This window comes from Anomaloglossus baeobatrachus, chromosome 1 (genome assembly GCF_048569485.1).
Source record: "Anomaloglossus baeobatrachus isolate aAnoBae1 chromosome 1, aAnoBae1.hap1, whole genome shotgun sequence".
In the NCBI taxonomy this organism is placed as follows: domain Eukaryota; kingdom Metazoa; phylum Chordata; class Amphibia; order Anura; family Aromobatidae; genus Anomaloglossus; species Anomaloglossus baeobatrachus.
Window position 1 is genome coordinate 328,413,569 of NC_134353.1, and position 13,596 is coordinate 328,427,164.

A 13,596-nucleotide genomic window follows, 5' to 3' on the forward strand; every position below is an offset into this window, starting at 1 on the left:
CCAAATATGTGTATTTTTTTATTGTTTAATTTTCAATGGGGCAAAAGGGGGGTGATTTGAACTTTTAGGTTTTTTTGTTTTTTTTTATTGATTTTTATTAGTCCCTTTAGGGCACTTTATGCCTCCCTGTTCTGTCTGACTTCTTCTGCTGTTCAGAACGATGCGCTCTGCAAACATTCACAGGAAGGGAGTCATGACAGCGACCAGGGGTCGTCAACTGGCCGCTGGCTTTCATGACAACCCATCGGCACCTCATAGTTGTGCCACGGGGCCACTGATGGCGGTGGGGAATGGTGCGATCTCCGCCGGCGCATGTTAGATTGAGCTGCACTTGTCGGCTGAGGCTGATCATTAAAGTAGCAGACATGACCAATGACGTATAGGTATATCATTGGTTGTGTATGAGTGATATGGAACCTGTCACCATGTGTTTCCCATATAAACTGCGGCCACCACCAGTAAGCTTCTATACAGCATTCTAGAATTCTGTATACAAGTCTTCAAGCTGATAACCTAAAAGAGCTTTTATTACACTCACCTGCAGGGCAGCCAAGTCTGATGTCCGTCACTGGTCTCCGGTCCTGCGCCTCCTCTCTGCTTGTGATTGCCATCTTCCTTTCCACCTCTGTATGGTTGACACGTCCAATTACATCCACTCAGATGTCTCCATTGTGCTTATACGCACGCTCACTTCTCTCTGCCCTGCTGAGGGCAGAGCAGTGAACTACACTTTGAAAGGTTAAAGACCACCCCCGCATCTGCACTACAATCGTTTGCTCTGCCTTCAGCTGGGCAACGAAAAGTGCGCATGTGCAGGAGCGCAATGGAGAACTCTGTGTGGATGATGTAGGATGTGTCATCCACACGGAGCTAGAAGGAGGACAGTGATCGCAAGCAGAGACGAGATGCTTGGGCAAGACTAGTGACACCCATCAGACCAGACTGCCCCCCAAGTGAGTATAATAAAGGTGTTTTTACATTATACAGAGCAGCATGGGCTCTTATATACAGTATTCTAGAATGCTGTATATAAGGGCTCACTGGTGCTGGCCACAGTTTATAGGGGAAAATCCTGGAGCCAGGTTCCTTTTTAATTAAATCTATGTGGATGGGAAAATAAAAAAAAAAACTTATAGCTCTTGGAAGAAGGCGAGAAAAAAAACAAAAAACGGAAATTGTCCATGTCTTTAAAGGAGTTAAAAAATACAAACTCCCCAGGTTTTCTGGTTCCATTCTCATGTACACCAAATAAAGAAAAAGAAAAAAAATTAAATATGCCATCAATTACTTCTGCTCTATCCTCATGCTTTTTTTTTTTTTTTTTTTTTTTATATCTATTATGTCTTTTAATATTGCTTTACAATTAAAACTGAAAAATATATGTAAAAAATGTCTTTAATACCACAGGAGAACAGTCAGGTCCAACCACAGAAACAGAGGAGGAGCAGAAGCCTCCCTGTCTGTGGTTGTCCAATCACTATTCCCCGCCCCCTTATACAAAGGGGTGTGGCTCTATCTGAAGTTGAGCAGATTAGTAGATTAACCCCTATGATCTCTGTTGGATTTCTACCCACTGTGGTTTTAGGCGATCATGCAGACATGCTATATACTAGTGGGTGTCCCTTGCAATATTCTGTTTTATAATCCAATGCGGAAAGTAGGAACCAAGATACGGTATTACATAAACATTCTATTGACTTCAGTGGTCACACTTCGGGGCGTCGGGCCTCCTTGGGTTCCCACCTCCCCTAGCAGCAGATCTTGCTGAGAATTGATGACGGCAATGGTAAAGTGATATGATCTGTGCCAAATTATATTAGTATTATTCTGACTCCTTCTTGCTAAGATGCCATGGCTAATTCCAGGCTTTCTCTGAGAATATGTCGGCACAGTTTTATCTTATTGGTAGATTCTCTGTAGTAAAATAATTAGTCTATCATCAGATTATATGTAATTATACCAGACCTTAAAAAAATAACAAGCCTTCTAGCAACAGACAATGCTTTTCCAGGCTACCCAGACTAAAAAATACCGTGCGGACCATTTGCTGACGCCCACTCTTGTCTTCCAATGTCGTGTTTAAACATTATAATTAATGCTATGCTATTATTCACTTATCTCTCCACATGACTGTAATTGTGTATTTATGCTAATTCCTTGGTGTCTTCCTCCTATTGTCTTCTCAATTGCAAATTCACCTTAAAGAAATCCAACCCACTCAAAGATTGCTCTGTGGGATGCTAGGGTAGGAAAGGTATATAGCTAAGTATGTCTATAAGTGGGCAGAACAAAAAAAGTGAAAGATATTATATTATTGCATGTTTTTCAATATCATGTTATACACAGATGTTACAATGGCTACTAATAGCCGTAATTGTTTGCCATATGCAGGGTCTGAATCTCACTAGACCATCACACTCTCTCTTAAAGGGAATCTGTCACCAGGTTTTTGATACCGCCTATGCAACATGCTCCATCTAAGAACTCTGTGTCACAACTGCTGCACTCAGGAAACTAAGTGATACATTGTTAGAATCAGGATCTCTTTTCCTACATTATGCTGCTCTCACATAGTTTACTGGGTGCAGCAGTTGTTACACAATCAGAGTTCTTAGATGTAGCTAGCTGCAGAACTCAGAAAGATAACCCCCTCACACCAGGCTCTCTGTATACATTGTCTATTGATTGTGAGCTGCTAATCTGAGGAGGAGGCATGGTAGGACGACTTGGCATGAGTGTCACTGGTGACAGACAGTCATGTGAAGGTCACAGCGTCTGGCTGTACAGAATGCTCCCTGACTTTCCATTGTTCCTGCAGTCAGTAGTCATTGGTATAGGTAGCTTTCCAGCTGAATTCATCTCTTCCCCCTTTTGGACCCAGCAGGAGCTCGCTTTCCACCCAGCTGCAGATCATCATTCTCTTGGTGCTTAAATATCCCTTCCTTCCTTGGACTGGTGTTGGTGATATTATTCACGTCATTCAAGCCTAAGGGGTACTTTGCACACTAAGACATCGCAAGCCGATGGTAGCGATGCCAAGCGCGATAGTCCCCGCCCCTGTCGCAGCTGCGATATCTTATGATAGCTTCCGTAGTGAACATTATCGCTACGGCAGCTTCACACGCACTTACCTGCCCTGCGACGTCATTCTGGCCGGCGAACCGCCTCCTTCCTAAGGGGGCGGGCCGAGCGACGTCACACGGCAGGCGGCCAATAGAAGCAGGGGGGCGGAGATGAGCGGGACGTAAACATCCCGCCCACCTCCTTCCTTCCTCATTGCAGCTGGGACGCAGGTAAGGCGATGTTCCTCGCTCCTGCGTCTTCACACACAGCGATGTGTGCTGCCGCAGGAACGAGGAACAACATCGTAACATCGGTTCTTCCAAAATTATGGAAATGACTGACGCTACACCGATCATACGATTTCGACGCTTTTGCTTAGTTGCAAGCAGGTGGCTTGTTCTCCTCTGTTGTATCATTGCTGAAAATGTTTCTGAACTTCTACCTGAGTCATCTGTAGATAAGTAGTTCCTGCATTTTCCCCCGTGTGTCATTCTTGTGTTTTCTATAGTGTTTAGTGGGGGTGACGAAGAGCTCGTCCCATCCGTTCCCTATTTAGAGCCCAGCACTAGGGATACCTAGAATCAGGTATCTGGCTTGGCGCATAGGTGTGGAACCTATCTAGGGTTGTGAGGGACCCCAGGGACCAGCAGTAGGCTTGGTAAGGGGTCACCATATACCCCTTACCTAGACACAGGGTTTCCCTTCCCTTTCGCCGTTCTCTTGGTACTTCCCTGTACCAAGCGTGACAATGAGGCAGCTAATCCCAGCAATCATAATGTCTTAAGCTGTGAAGTTTTTTTTCATAAACTAATGACACATCACTGAAATCTGTGTTTCAGCCCCTATCTCCTGCTGTCTTCAGATTATATAGCAAAAGTGTGCTGATTGCCTTCAAGCCCACCTTACACATTAGATGGCTGTCAGAGAATCATTTGGCTTACAGCAATCTTTGTCATTTCTCCATTACGGTGGTGGTCTCATTCGACATGGCCCTCCTGTGTCCTTTGTGAGCTACCCATCGCCATAAATTTCTGGCTGCGTCTTATTTCTGGGAGAGCAAAGTGATCAGTAGTCAGAAACCAGACATACCTCATTTAGAATTGAGCGAACCTCAGGCTCGAGGCTTGGGGTTCAGGATCGGAAAATGACGTAAAAATCTCCGTGGTGAGTATCACGCTGTGCTTGTGTCTGAGTGATTACCTACACTGTCTGCGTTGCTGGAAGTGTTTGTTAGGCTTTCATTCTGTGTACTGGACTGTTTGTTTTTTTCACAGAGAATTAATTAAAAAAATAAATAAATAAACTCCGCCCACACACCTCTGGAAATGTTTTTCTTTAGGCCTATAGCAAAACACTTCCGGAGCAATGTGGGCAGTGTTTTTTTTTTTTTTTTCAATTTAAATTCTCTGTGAACAAAACATCTCAGTACGCTGAATGAAAGCCTAATTTGTGATGAACAAATACTTCCAACAGCGAGCACAAAGCAAGTAATCACGCAGACATGAGCACAGTGTGATACTCACCACAGGGATTTTTAAGTCATTTTCTGAGCCCAAACCCTGAGCCTCGAGCCTGAGGTTCGCTCATCCTCTATACTTCACCAACATTTTGTCCAATAATATGCTGCCATTAGCCTAATGTGTATGGGGGGCCTTTAGAGACTAAGGTCCCATACCCACAATCAGTGTTACCAGCGTTTTGAAGGCAGCGTGTTTTTGCTGCTTCAAGAACACCACGTCAAAAATGCTGTGTTGGAAGTTCAAGCACAGAGGATGGGATTTATAGAAATCCCATACCCACTGCTTCGTTTTTAAAGCTTCGTAAACTGACCTGCGGCACTGGTTTCTGAGCTGCATCATGTCGATTTATTCTTGCAGAGACCCCAATGTTCAGAGTGGGGGAACATAACAAAATTATGCTATGTCAGTAATCGTGATCGTGGGCACGTACAGCACATTCTTCTGCACAGGATACTAGTCTCCGGAACATAAATATGCTGCGTCCAGAACGCAAGGAAGCCTGATCGTGGACACGTACCCTTACACAGACTAGATTAGATTTTGGCTGGTCGAGGTGACCATCTGTAGATGCATCTACACCAACTGACCAGCAGCATTAATCGACTGGTGATCAGCAGCATGTTTTCTGGTCAGTGGTCGTTTAGTAGACTTTTAGGATAGGGAGATTGTGTTTCAGATGATTAAATAGGATGATGCGTTTCCGGGAACAATGATCTTTTTGTGCAAACCATAATAGCTCTTCATTGACAAAGCAGCTTTTTTCTCATTCGTTGAGTGATTGGCATCATTTGTTGTGTGACCGGGAACCTACCGTTTCTAGGACTCCTCATTATTGTGCAGTGTAAAAGTACTGTACCTTTTTTAAAAAGGTGGATTCCTGGTGCTCCCTCAAGAGTGTCGGGCACAGGGGCAGAATCTGACAGCTTGTGGTCCCTGTACAAGAAGTGTAACTGGGCCCCTCTCCTTTATATAGTGGCAAAGCTACAGATAGTACATACTAAGCATGAACAATATATTACATTGTTTGCTTTTATGTATATCAACGTCTCTTATTATATAGCATCCTAGTTAGCTATAGCGACATCTCTTATTACGTAGAGTTCTCTTTTATGTACACTCCCTGACAGAAGTTCTGTCGCTTATCCATGTTAGGTAAATAAAAGCTTATAACCTGACTTTGGATCCAAAATAAACCCAGAAAACAGTTAAGTTTGGTGGTGGAAAGATCATGGTCTGGGGTTACATTCAGTATGGGCGTGTGCGAAACATTTGCAAGGTGGAAGGCAATATCAATAGCCTAAAATATCAAGAAGTATTAGCTCCCTCTTACACTCCCAATCATAAAAGGGGTCACATTCTGCAGCAGGATGGTGCTCCATCTCATACATCCATTTATACAACAAAATTCCTCCTGGCAAAGAAGCTCAAGGTGCTCAAGGACTGGCCAGCCCAGTCACCAGACATGAACATCATTGAGCATGTTTGGGGTAGGGTGAAAGAGGAAGCTTGGAAGTCAAAACCAAAGAATCTAGATGATCTCTGGGAGGCATGTAAGACTGCATTCTTTGCTATTCCCAATGACTTAATCAATAAATTGTATGAATCATTGTTGAACCGCATGGATGCAGTCCTTCAAGCTCATGGAAGTCACACAAAATATTAAATATGGCTCTAATAGCACCACAACTTCATTCACCAATGTTATGCAACATATCTTTGTATTAGAAGTTAATTATTTGTTTGAATTTCACATCACTGTCTGTGGGCGACAAAACTTTTGTCTTGCCAAAATCTGACCTAACCTTTCTGTGTTCATTAAATGATCAATATTTCAGCTTTGCAGCAACTTTATTTTCATAACCTAAACCAAATTTGGGAGGGTTTCAGCTTTCAAAAGAGTAATTTATAAAACCAATGGATGAATTTAAAGTCAGGTTATAAGCTTTTATTTACATAACATGGATAAGCGACAGAACGTCTGTCAGGGAGTGTATAGCACTGTTCCATTATTACATAGTATCATCTCTTATTGTGTAAAGCACTATCCCTTACATAGTGTATTCTCTATTTTTTGTTATTCATAGTGTTCTCTCGTTAGATATAAACTAAAATGGATGATGATGGAAAATGGTAAAGCTTCTTAATTGACGGGTGTACTTTTTAAAATTGGGTTACTTATAGGTGTTCTGCTTTTCTGGCATGTCCTCGGCTTTGCCAATGTAATATGGCACCCGCAGACCATTCCAATTAAAGCGGAACTCCAATATGGTCTTACTTCCCTTCAGATCTTTATGCTGCGCCTCAAAATTTGTAGGGTCCATTTTCTCCTATTACTCTTTTTGAAAATTTTAACTTTGGAGCCAAAGCAACATTTTAATGGAAAAAAAAATGTTATTTTTAATTTTCACAGCCCAATGCTATACAATTCTTTGAGTCATGTGAGGGTTAAAATGGCTCCCCATACCCCAAGATGAATTTATTGATAGGTGTAGCTTCCAGAATGGGTTCCCTTGTGGGGTTTTTCCACTTTTTAGGCACATCAGGGTCTCTGCAAACGTGACACGTATTCATTCCAAGCAATTTTCAGCTCCATATTTCAAATAGCACTACTTCCCTTCTGAGCCCTGCTGTTCGCCTAAACAGTAGTTTGCCACATCTTGGGTGTCTATGTACTCGGGAGAAATTGCACAACAAATTGTATGGTGCATTTTCTGCTTTTATCCTTGTAAAATGGCAATTTTGGGACTAAATCAACTTTTTTATGGGCAAAATGTTATTTTTTTATTTTCACAGCTATGTTATTAAATTCTGTGAGTATCTGGGGGATCAAGGTGCTTACCAAACATTTAGATAAATTCCTTGAGGAGTCTATTTTCCAAAATGAGCTCTTATGTGGGGGGTTACCACTTCTTAGGCACAAAATAACATGGCGTCTGCTTTTGATCCCAGCCAATTCTGCGTACCAGAAGTCAAGTGGTTCTCCTTCCCTTCCGAGCCCTGCTGTGCGCCCAAACAGTAGTTTTCCACCACATATGGGATATCTGCGTACTCGGGAGATATTGCTCAACAAACTGTTCAGGGCATTTTCTCCTATTACCATTGTGAAAATGCAAAATTTGGGGCTAAATTTACGTTGTTGTGGGTAAAAGTAAAATTTTATTTTTTCCTTCCACTTTGCTTTCATTCCTGTGAAACACCTAAAGGGTTAATAAACTTCTTGTATGTGTTTTTGAGCACTTTGAGGGTGCAGTTTTTAGAATGGTGTCACTTTTTGGGGATTTTCTGTTACCTAGGCATCTGTCACTTCAAATTTGATGTGGTTCCTTTAAAAAATGGTTTTGTAAATTTTGTTGCAAAAATGAGAAATTGCTGATAAATTTTAACCCTTTTAAAATAATGTTTAAAAAATGATGCCGATGTAACGTATACAACTGGTAAATGTTATTTATTAACTATTTTGTGTGACATAGTTCCCATTAAGAAGAGCACTGAAAGTAAAGAGGTCAAACGGAGTCTAAAGTTTTAACCTTTTGGACTCCGATTGCTTCATTGAATGAGCAAAAAAATCAGGGGTCCTATCTGAATATCATTTTCTGGTTTGCAGAAGTGACTTGTCCCTTGAAATATCCTGTACAGAGCACTGGCTTAATGTGAACTTCGCCTAAAGTGAAATGGTACTTTAATCTTAAACTAAAGAGATTCTTTTTAGTTAGAGAGGATATCCACTACATTGATATTGATGATCTGTTCTTGAGTAGGAGCTGACCTGGAACACTTGACAAAAGCTACTAAACAGTTAAGTAGCTGTGCTGTTCTGCCCTTATATTGTTTACTTCTGACTGCTGATGACGGAGCTGACAGTAGCAGATTAGGAAGGTGCTGGGTGTCAGAACCACACCGAACTGATATTCATAACCTTTCCTTAGAATAGTTCTCTTTCTACCAAGTTAATTCTTCTCTTTTCTGTATGTAGAAACAGGAAGCCACATTTCCTTGCGTGAGTCATCCTCCTGGTCAACTCCTGACCCAGCTGCTCTGCTCCTCCTCCCTGTCATATGCGTTTGCAGTGATGACTCGTGCAGGGAAAAAGAGACTTCCTGTTTCTACATAGCGCTTAGAAGGATTCAGCTAGCCTGTTTTTAATCGTGATGTCATAGACCTAATGGAATAGAGAAGAATTAAATGGGTAGAAGGGCAAAAATTGTAAGCGCAGGGTGTTAACTAATATGATGACTGCAATACATTAAGAGGATACACATTTTGATGGGAGTGCTTTTTTAAGCATCCTCTGATATTTCAAGATCTGTCCTACACAGCCCCTGTTTTTGCAAACAATTCAATACTACAAAATGTTACAAAAGACTATTGACCAGTTGTATTTGGAGAAGGTCAATATCGGCTTCATTTCCCAGTTCTTCTTCGATTGGTGAGGAATAATGATTAAGATGCATGAGAAACTATTGTAGTCTTCTGCTCTCTCAGCACGAAGCAATATATACACACACCTGTACTTTTGTACGTCAGTTCTTGGAATACATAGCATTTTGGGGTTGGAACATTAAGAGAATAGAGATAGATGCAGATAACATTTTTGATATTAGTACAGTCTAGGTTGTTTATGGCTTGAATGAATAGAAGGGTAGCTGTCCCTTTAGACAGTTCATACCGTACATTACGAAAGCTTGTGCTTTTGTGGATATACAGTAATTGTCTTCTGTGGGTCTTTCTTTTTAAAGCTGGCAATTGACACAAGATAATTTTTGTCATATCCGTGTCTGAACATGCTCCTTTTTCCACTCCAGAATGCTTGAAAACCACTTTAAAAAAAATTCATGTAAAAAATTGCATCAAAAACGCTTGACAAAAACGCACGTTTTTTTTATGCCAAGATATGCATTTCTGCAACCAAATACTCAAGGTGCGTACATAACTAGAGATGAGCGGACCCATGAAAGTTCGGTTCTGCGGGTTCAGCCGGACTTAAGAAAAAGTTCAGCTTGGGACCCGGACTTGAGCCGAACCCCCAAGGAAAGTCACTGATTGGGCAGTTTGAGTCTCCGCCCACATGCAGCCAGCCATGCAAGTGTCTCGCACGGGGCTGAGCACCGAGCGCACCCGATCACAGCGATGCTCACACAAGTGATTTGCATATGTAAAACACCCAAACACCTCAGGTTCGCTCATCTCTACACATAGCTTGTCAGACATTATTAAAGAGAACCTGTAAGGTGCAATATGCCCCTAGAACCAGCAGCTGACATGACATGTTGTGTACCAGTGCTACCTAATTTGCACAAAGATACAAAAGTAACATTGGTCTTATTTAGTGCGTGCTTCAGTGCTCTTTAATTTTTTTCCTAAATGGAACCTGTCACCAGATGTTTATAAATGTCACCTAACAGTCGGTGCATAGGTCTGCGTCTCCTCTTGCGGCCATCTTTGTTCTCCTTATGAAGCTTGTGTGGATGACTCATTCTACGTCATACACAGAAGCCAACATTGAGGTCCTGTGCAGGGTAGATCAAAGTATTGTAGTGCACCTGCGCGGGACCTCAATGTTGTCTAGTGTAGATGACGTAGAACGCGGCATCCACACTAGCTTCAGAAGGAGGAGAGAGATGGCCGAAAGAGGAGGTGTGGACCTGGAGAACTGAGATGCTAATCCATTCAGTCTGTCCACACCGACCGGTGACAGAGGCTCCCTTTAAAGAGAGCCAGACGTGTTGAAGATATAGTCCAATTTTCCAGTAGCCATCCAGACTTCTTATTTTGGGGCACTGGAGTCCAGTGGGTTGTGCTACTGAGTGATTAATTGACCACTATCACTATATGTGCACGCACACCATTAAACTGCCAATCATTGGTAGGGACCACTCACAAGACACCTACCCTATAAGCAGAATTAACCATTTTATATATTGAAAAAAAATATATGAATGAGAGAAGAGTTTTTGGTTTGGTTTTGAGTTTGCACCCTAAGTTTCAACACAAATGAATGGTTAATCGTTGCTCCTTTTTTGGGGATGTTGTCTTACTCCTACGCTACAACAATTTGATGTATATATTTTACATTTAATGATGAAAGAAGTAAAAAAAAAATTCTGTTTGAAAAAAGTCCTAGCTCCTCTGAGATTTATTGGATGTGACAATATAATTTAGTTTTTGTAGGCATGCTGAGGGGCACTCAGTGTGCTATGATATTATCTCGTCTTTTTGGTACAGTAATGGGCTGATGAGAAATGTACATTGTTATGGCACACGCACTCCCTCCTTTAGGAATGTCAAGGATTGATCTTTCTAGAAGTCATTTTAAAAGGTACAACAAAAATGATGACTTACATCAAGCTGGAATTTATCAGAAAGCTTGTATTCACAATTTTTTCTTTTTTTTTTTCCCACTAGTTATATAAGTTCCTGTGAAAGGGGTTGTCGAGAACAGTTTTATTTTTTAACTATGGGCTTAAGAACTAACTGGCGGTCTCGGATCGCTCCTGCCGGTGATTTTGCTGCTTCATAATAGCTCTTCCTATATTCGAGCCGCTTTGTTGACTGAGAGTGACGGCTGACGTTATACTGAATGACAGATGGCTACCTGCAGTTAGGCAGCAGGGAGCCGCCTGTCAATCAGCATGATGTCAGCAATCACGCCCGCAGAGCAGAGTGGAAGAAACGCTGCTGCACTGTCAATGTGATGTCAGTGGAAGCCACATGATCAGCGGCTGGAATGGTCTGTCGGTCTGTGACCGTTCTGTGTCAGCAGCAATCTGTGCTGGTCAGAAAAGGCAGGTAGTTGGCAACTAACTGCCTTTTTTATAATTCTTGGGCTTAAGCTAAAAAAAAAGTAATAATAGTCCGCCTTGGCAATCCGAGGTCGTCATGATAACCTCCGGGTTAACCAGCTACGACAAGCCTGTTAGATCATCCTAGCAGGGCTGCCACTTGGAATTTCAGGGCCCCTGACTGGCATAATTTTGAAGCCCCCTTGAGACTCCACACCAGCTCCGTCTCCATCCCTGCTCCACCTCCACCCCTAGAACCTTCCACAGTTCCAACGCCAATCTTGAAAAAACTCCACCCCTGCACCACATCCTCACCAATCGCACAGTAAGGCTATGACCCCGGGCTCCATCGCACTGCATGGCGCAGGCGACCGCTGCTGTGATTGCGGTAGTTACTCGGTGCCCCTGGTGTGTAAGCCAATAAATGAAGCGTGAAGGGGCACCCCTTCTGTTGGGGCGCCAGACTAGAGTCCTGTTTGTCCCCCCCTGGTAGCGGCCCTGATCCCAGAAGCATGGTCTAAAAAGCATCTCACAGGGCAGAAGTGACAGGTATAATGTATTGCAACGCTTTTGCATTGACATACATTATACCAGCAATCAGACTAATAAAAGTTAATGTCCCATATAGGGCTTGAGTAAGAAGAGAAAAAAAAAGTAAAAATGCAGAAAATAAAGAAAAAAACAAATAACGTATAACACACATTTCATGGTCCATGGCAGCGGTGTTTCTGAAGATAGCAGCCATATTTTTATAATGCTGTACAATTACTTTAATAACTCTGCCTGAAATAGCGCGTTTAGACAACAATCAATCAAAAATCGCCTTGTATATGTCTTACTTTTTTTACTCCTTAGTGTGAGTTGTGGATTAGGTGTTACCTGTATATAACTGTTACGTATCATGGATGTCCTGACTGTGATGATGGTGAAATTACTGCTGAAATGTGATCTCCAGTAAACAGAAGATATTCGTCTTTTGTGTTGTGAAAACTTGGATATTTCTGGAATTCTTTTTAAATAATGACATGGAAAATGTAAAAAAAAAAATCCCCCAATTTTCAAGATCTTGACTGAAGCTGTAGGTCATTTAGTTATACCACTTTTTTTTTTTTACCTTCCTGTAGGTGAAAAGGTTGCATTGACAAAGGTGCAACCATGAATATGGTGAAGAGAATTATGGGCCGTCCTCGGCAGGAGGAGTGCAGCCCGCAGGACAACGCACTTGGCCTAATGCATCTACGGCGGCTCTTCACGGAGCTCTGCCATCCTGCCAGGCACATGACCCAGAAAGAACAGGAGGAAAAGCTTTACATGATGCTGCCAGTCTTTAACAGGGTATGTGAAATGTACTAAGGATTTCCATCATTTACAACATTTTTCATGTCACACTCTTACGCTGATAACCATTGGAGAGTGTAATTTATCTCTTATTTATTCATTAGTGCATGGAGTCACTTATTTCTAAATTATACCCAGTATGATCAGGTAAAGCAAAGCAATGTCCAAGTAATTTAACTGGTTTCTAGAGCTTCAGCTGTGACCGAAAGTGACAACAATACTCAGCCATTTAGAGACTATGGAGTACAGTTTTTACACGCAAATACTCTTCAGTGCTCTCTTCCCTTTTCCACTTCTCACTAATTGTTCCATATAGTTCCCTCACCATATAGATCCATATCTGCTCCACATCTGTTTGCACTAGTAGACTAAAGGCCCCGTCACACTAAGCAACATCGCTAGCAACATCGCTGCTAACGAACAACTTTTGTGACGTTGCTAGCGATGTTGCTGTGTGTGACATCCAGCAACAACCTGGCCCCTGCTGTGAGGTCGTTGGTTGTTGCTGAATGTCCTGGGCCATTTTTTAGTTGCTGCTGTCCCGCTGTGAAGCACAGATTGCTGTGTGTGACAGCGAGACAGCAACAACTAAATGTGCAGGCAGCAGGAGCCGGCTTCTGCAGAGGCTGGTAACCAATGTAAACATCGGGTAACCAAGAAGCCCTGTCCTTGGTTACCCGATATTTACCTTTGATACCAGCCTCCGCCGCTCTCACTGTCAGTGCCGGCTCCTGCTCTGTGCACATGTAGCTGCAGGACACATCGGGTTAATTAACCCGATGTGTGTTGTAGCTAGGAGAGCAAGGAGCCAGCGCTAAGCATTGTGCGCTGCTCCCTGCTCTGTGCACATTTAGATTTAGCTGCAGCACACATCGGGTAATTAACCCGATGTGTGC

The 13,596-nt window shown here is 42.4% G+C and overlaps 1 protein-coding gene across 9 annotated transcripts in view; it reads left to right on the forward strand.

The window, feature by feature from the left end:
* The window catches only part of WDFY3 (WD repeat and FYVE domain containing 3), a 388,800-nt gene that overhangs the window by 137,444 nt on the left and 237,760 nt on the right, over window positions 1–13,596 (forward strand). For all 9 annotated transcript variants that reach the window (XM_075351922.1, XM_075351959.1, XM_075351945.1 and 6 more), the window contains one exon: window positions 12,487–12,697. In XM_075351922.1, the coding sequence (XP_075208037.1) occupies window positions 12,518–12,697 (180 nt within the window). In that variant the 5' untranslated portion in view covers window positions 12,487–12,517. The remainder of the gene's footprint in view (window positions 1–12,486; window positions 12,698–13,596) is intronic.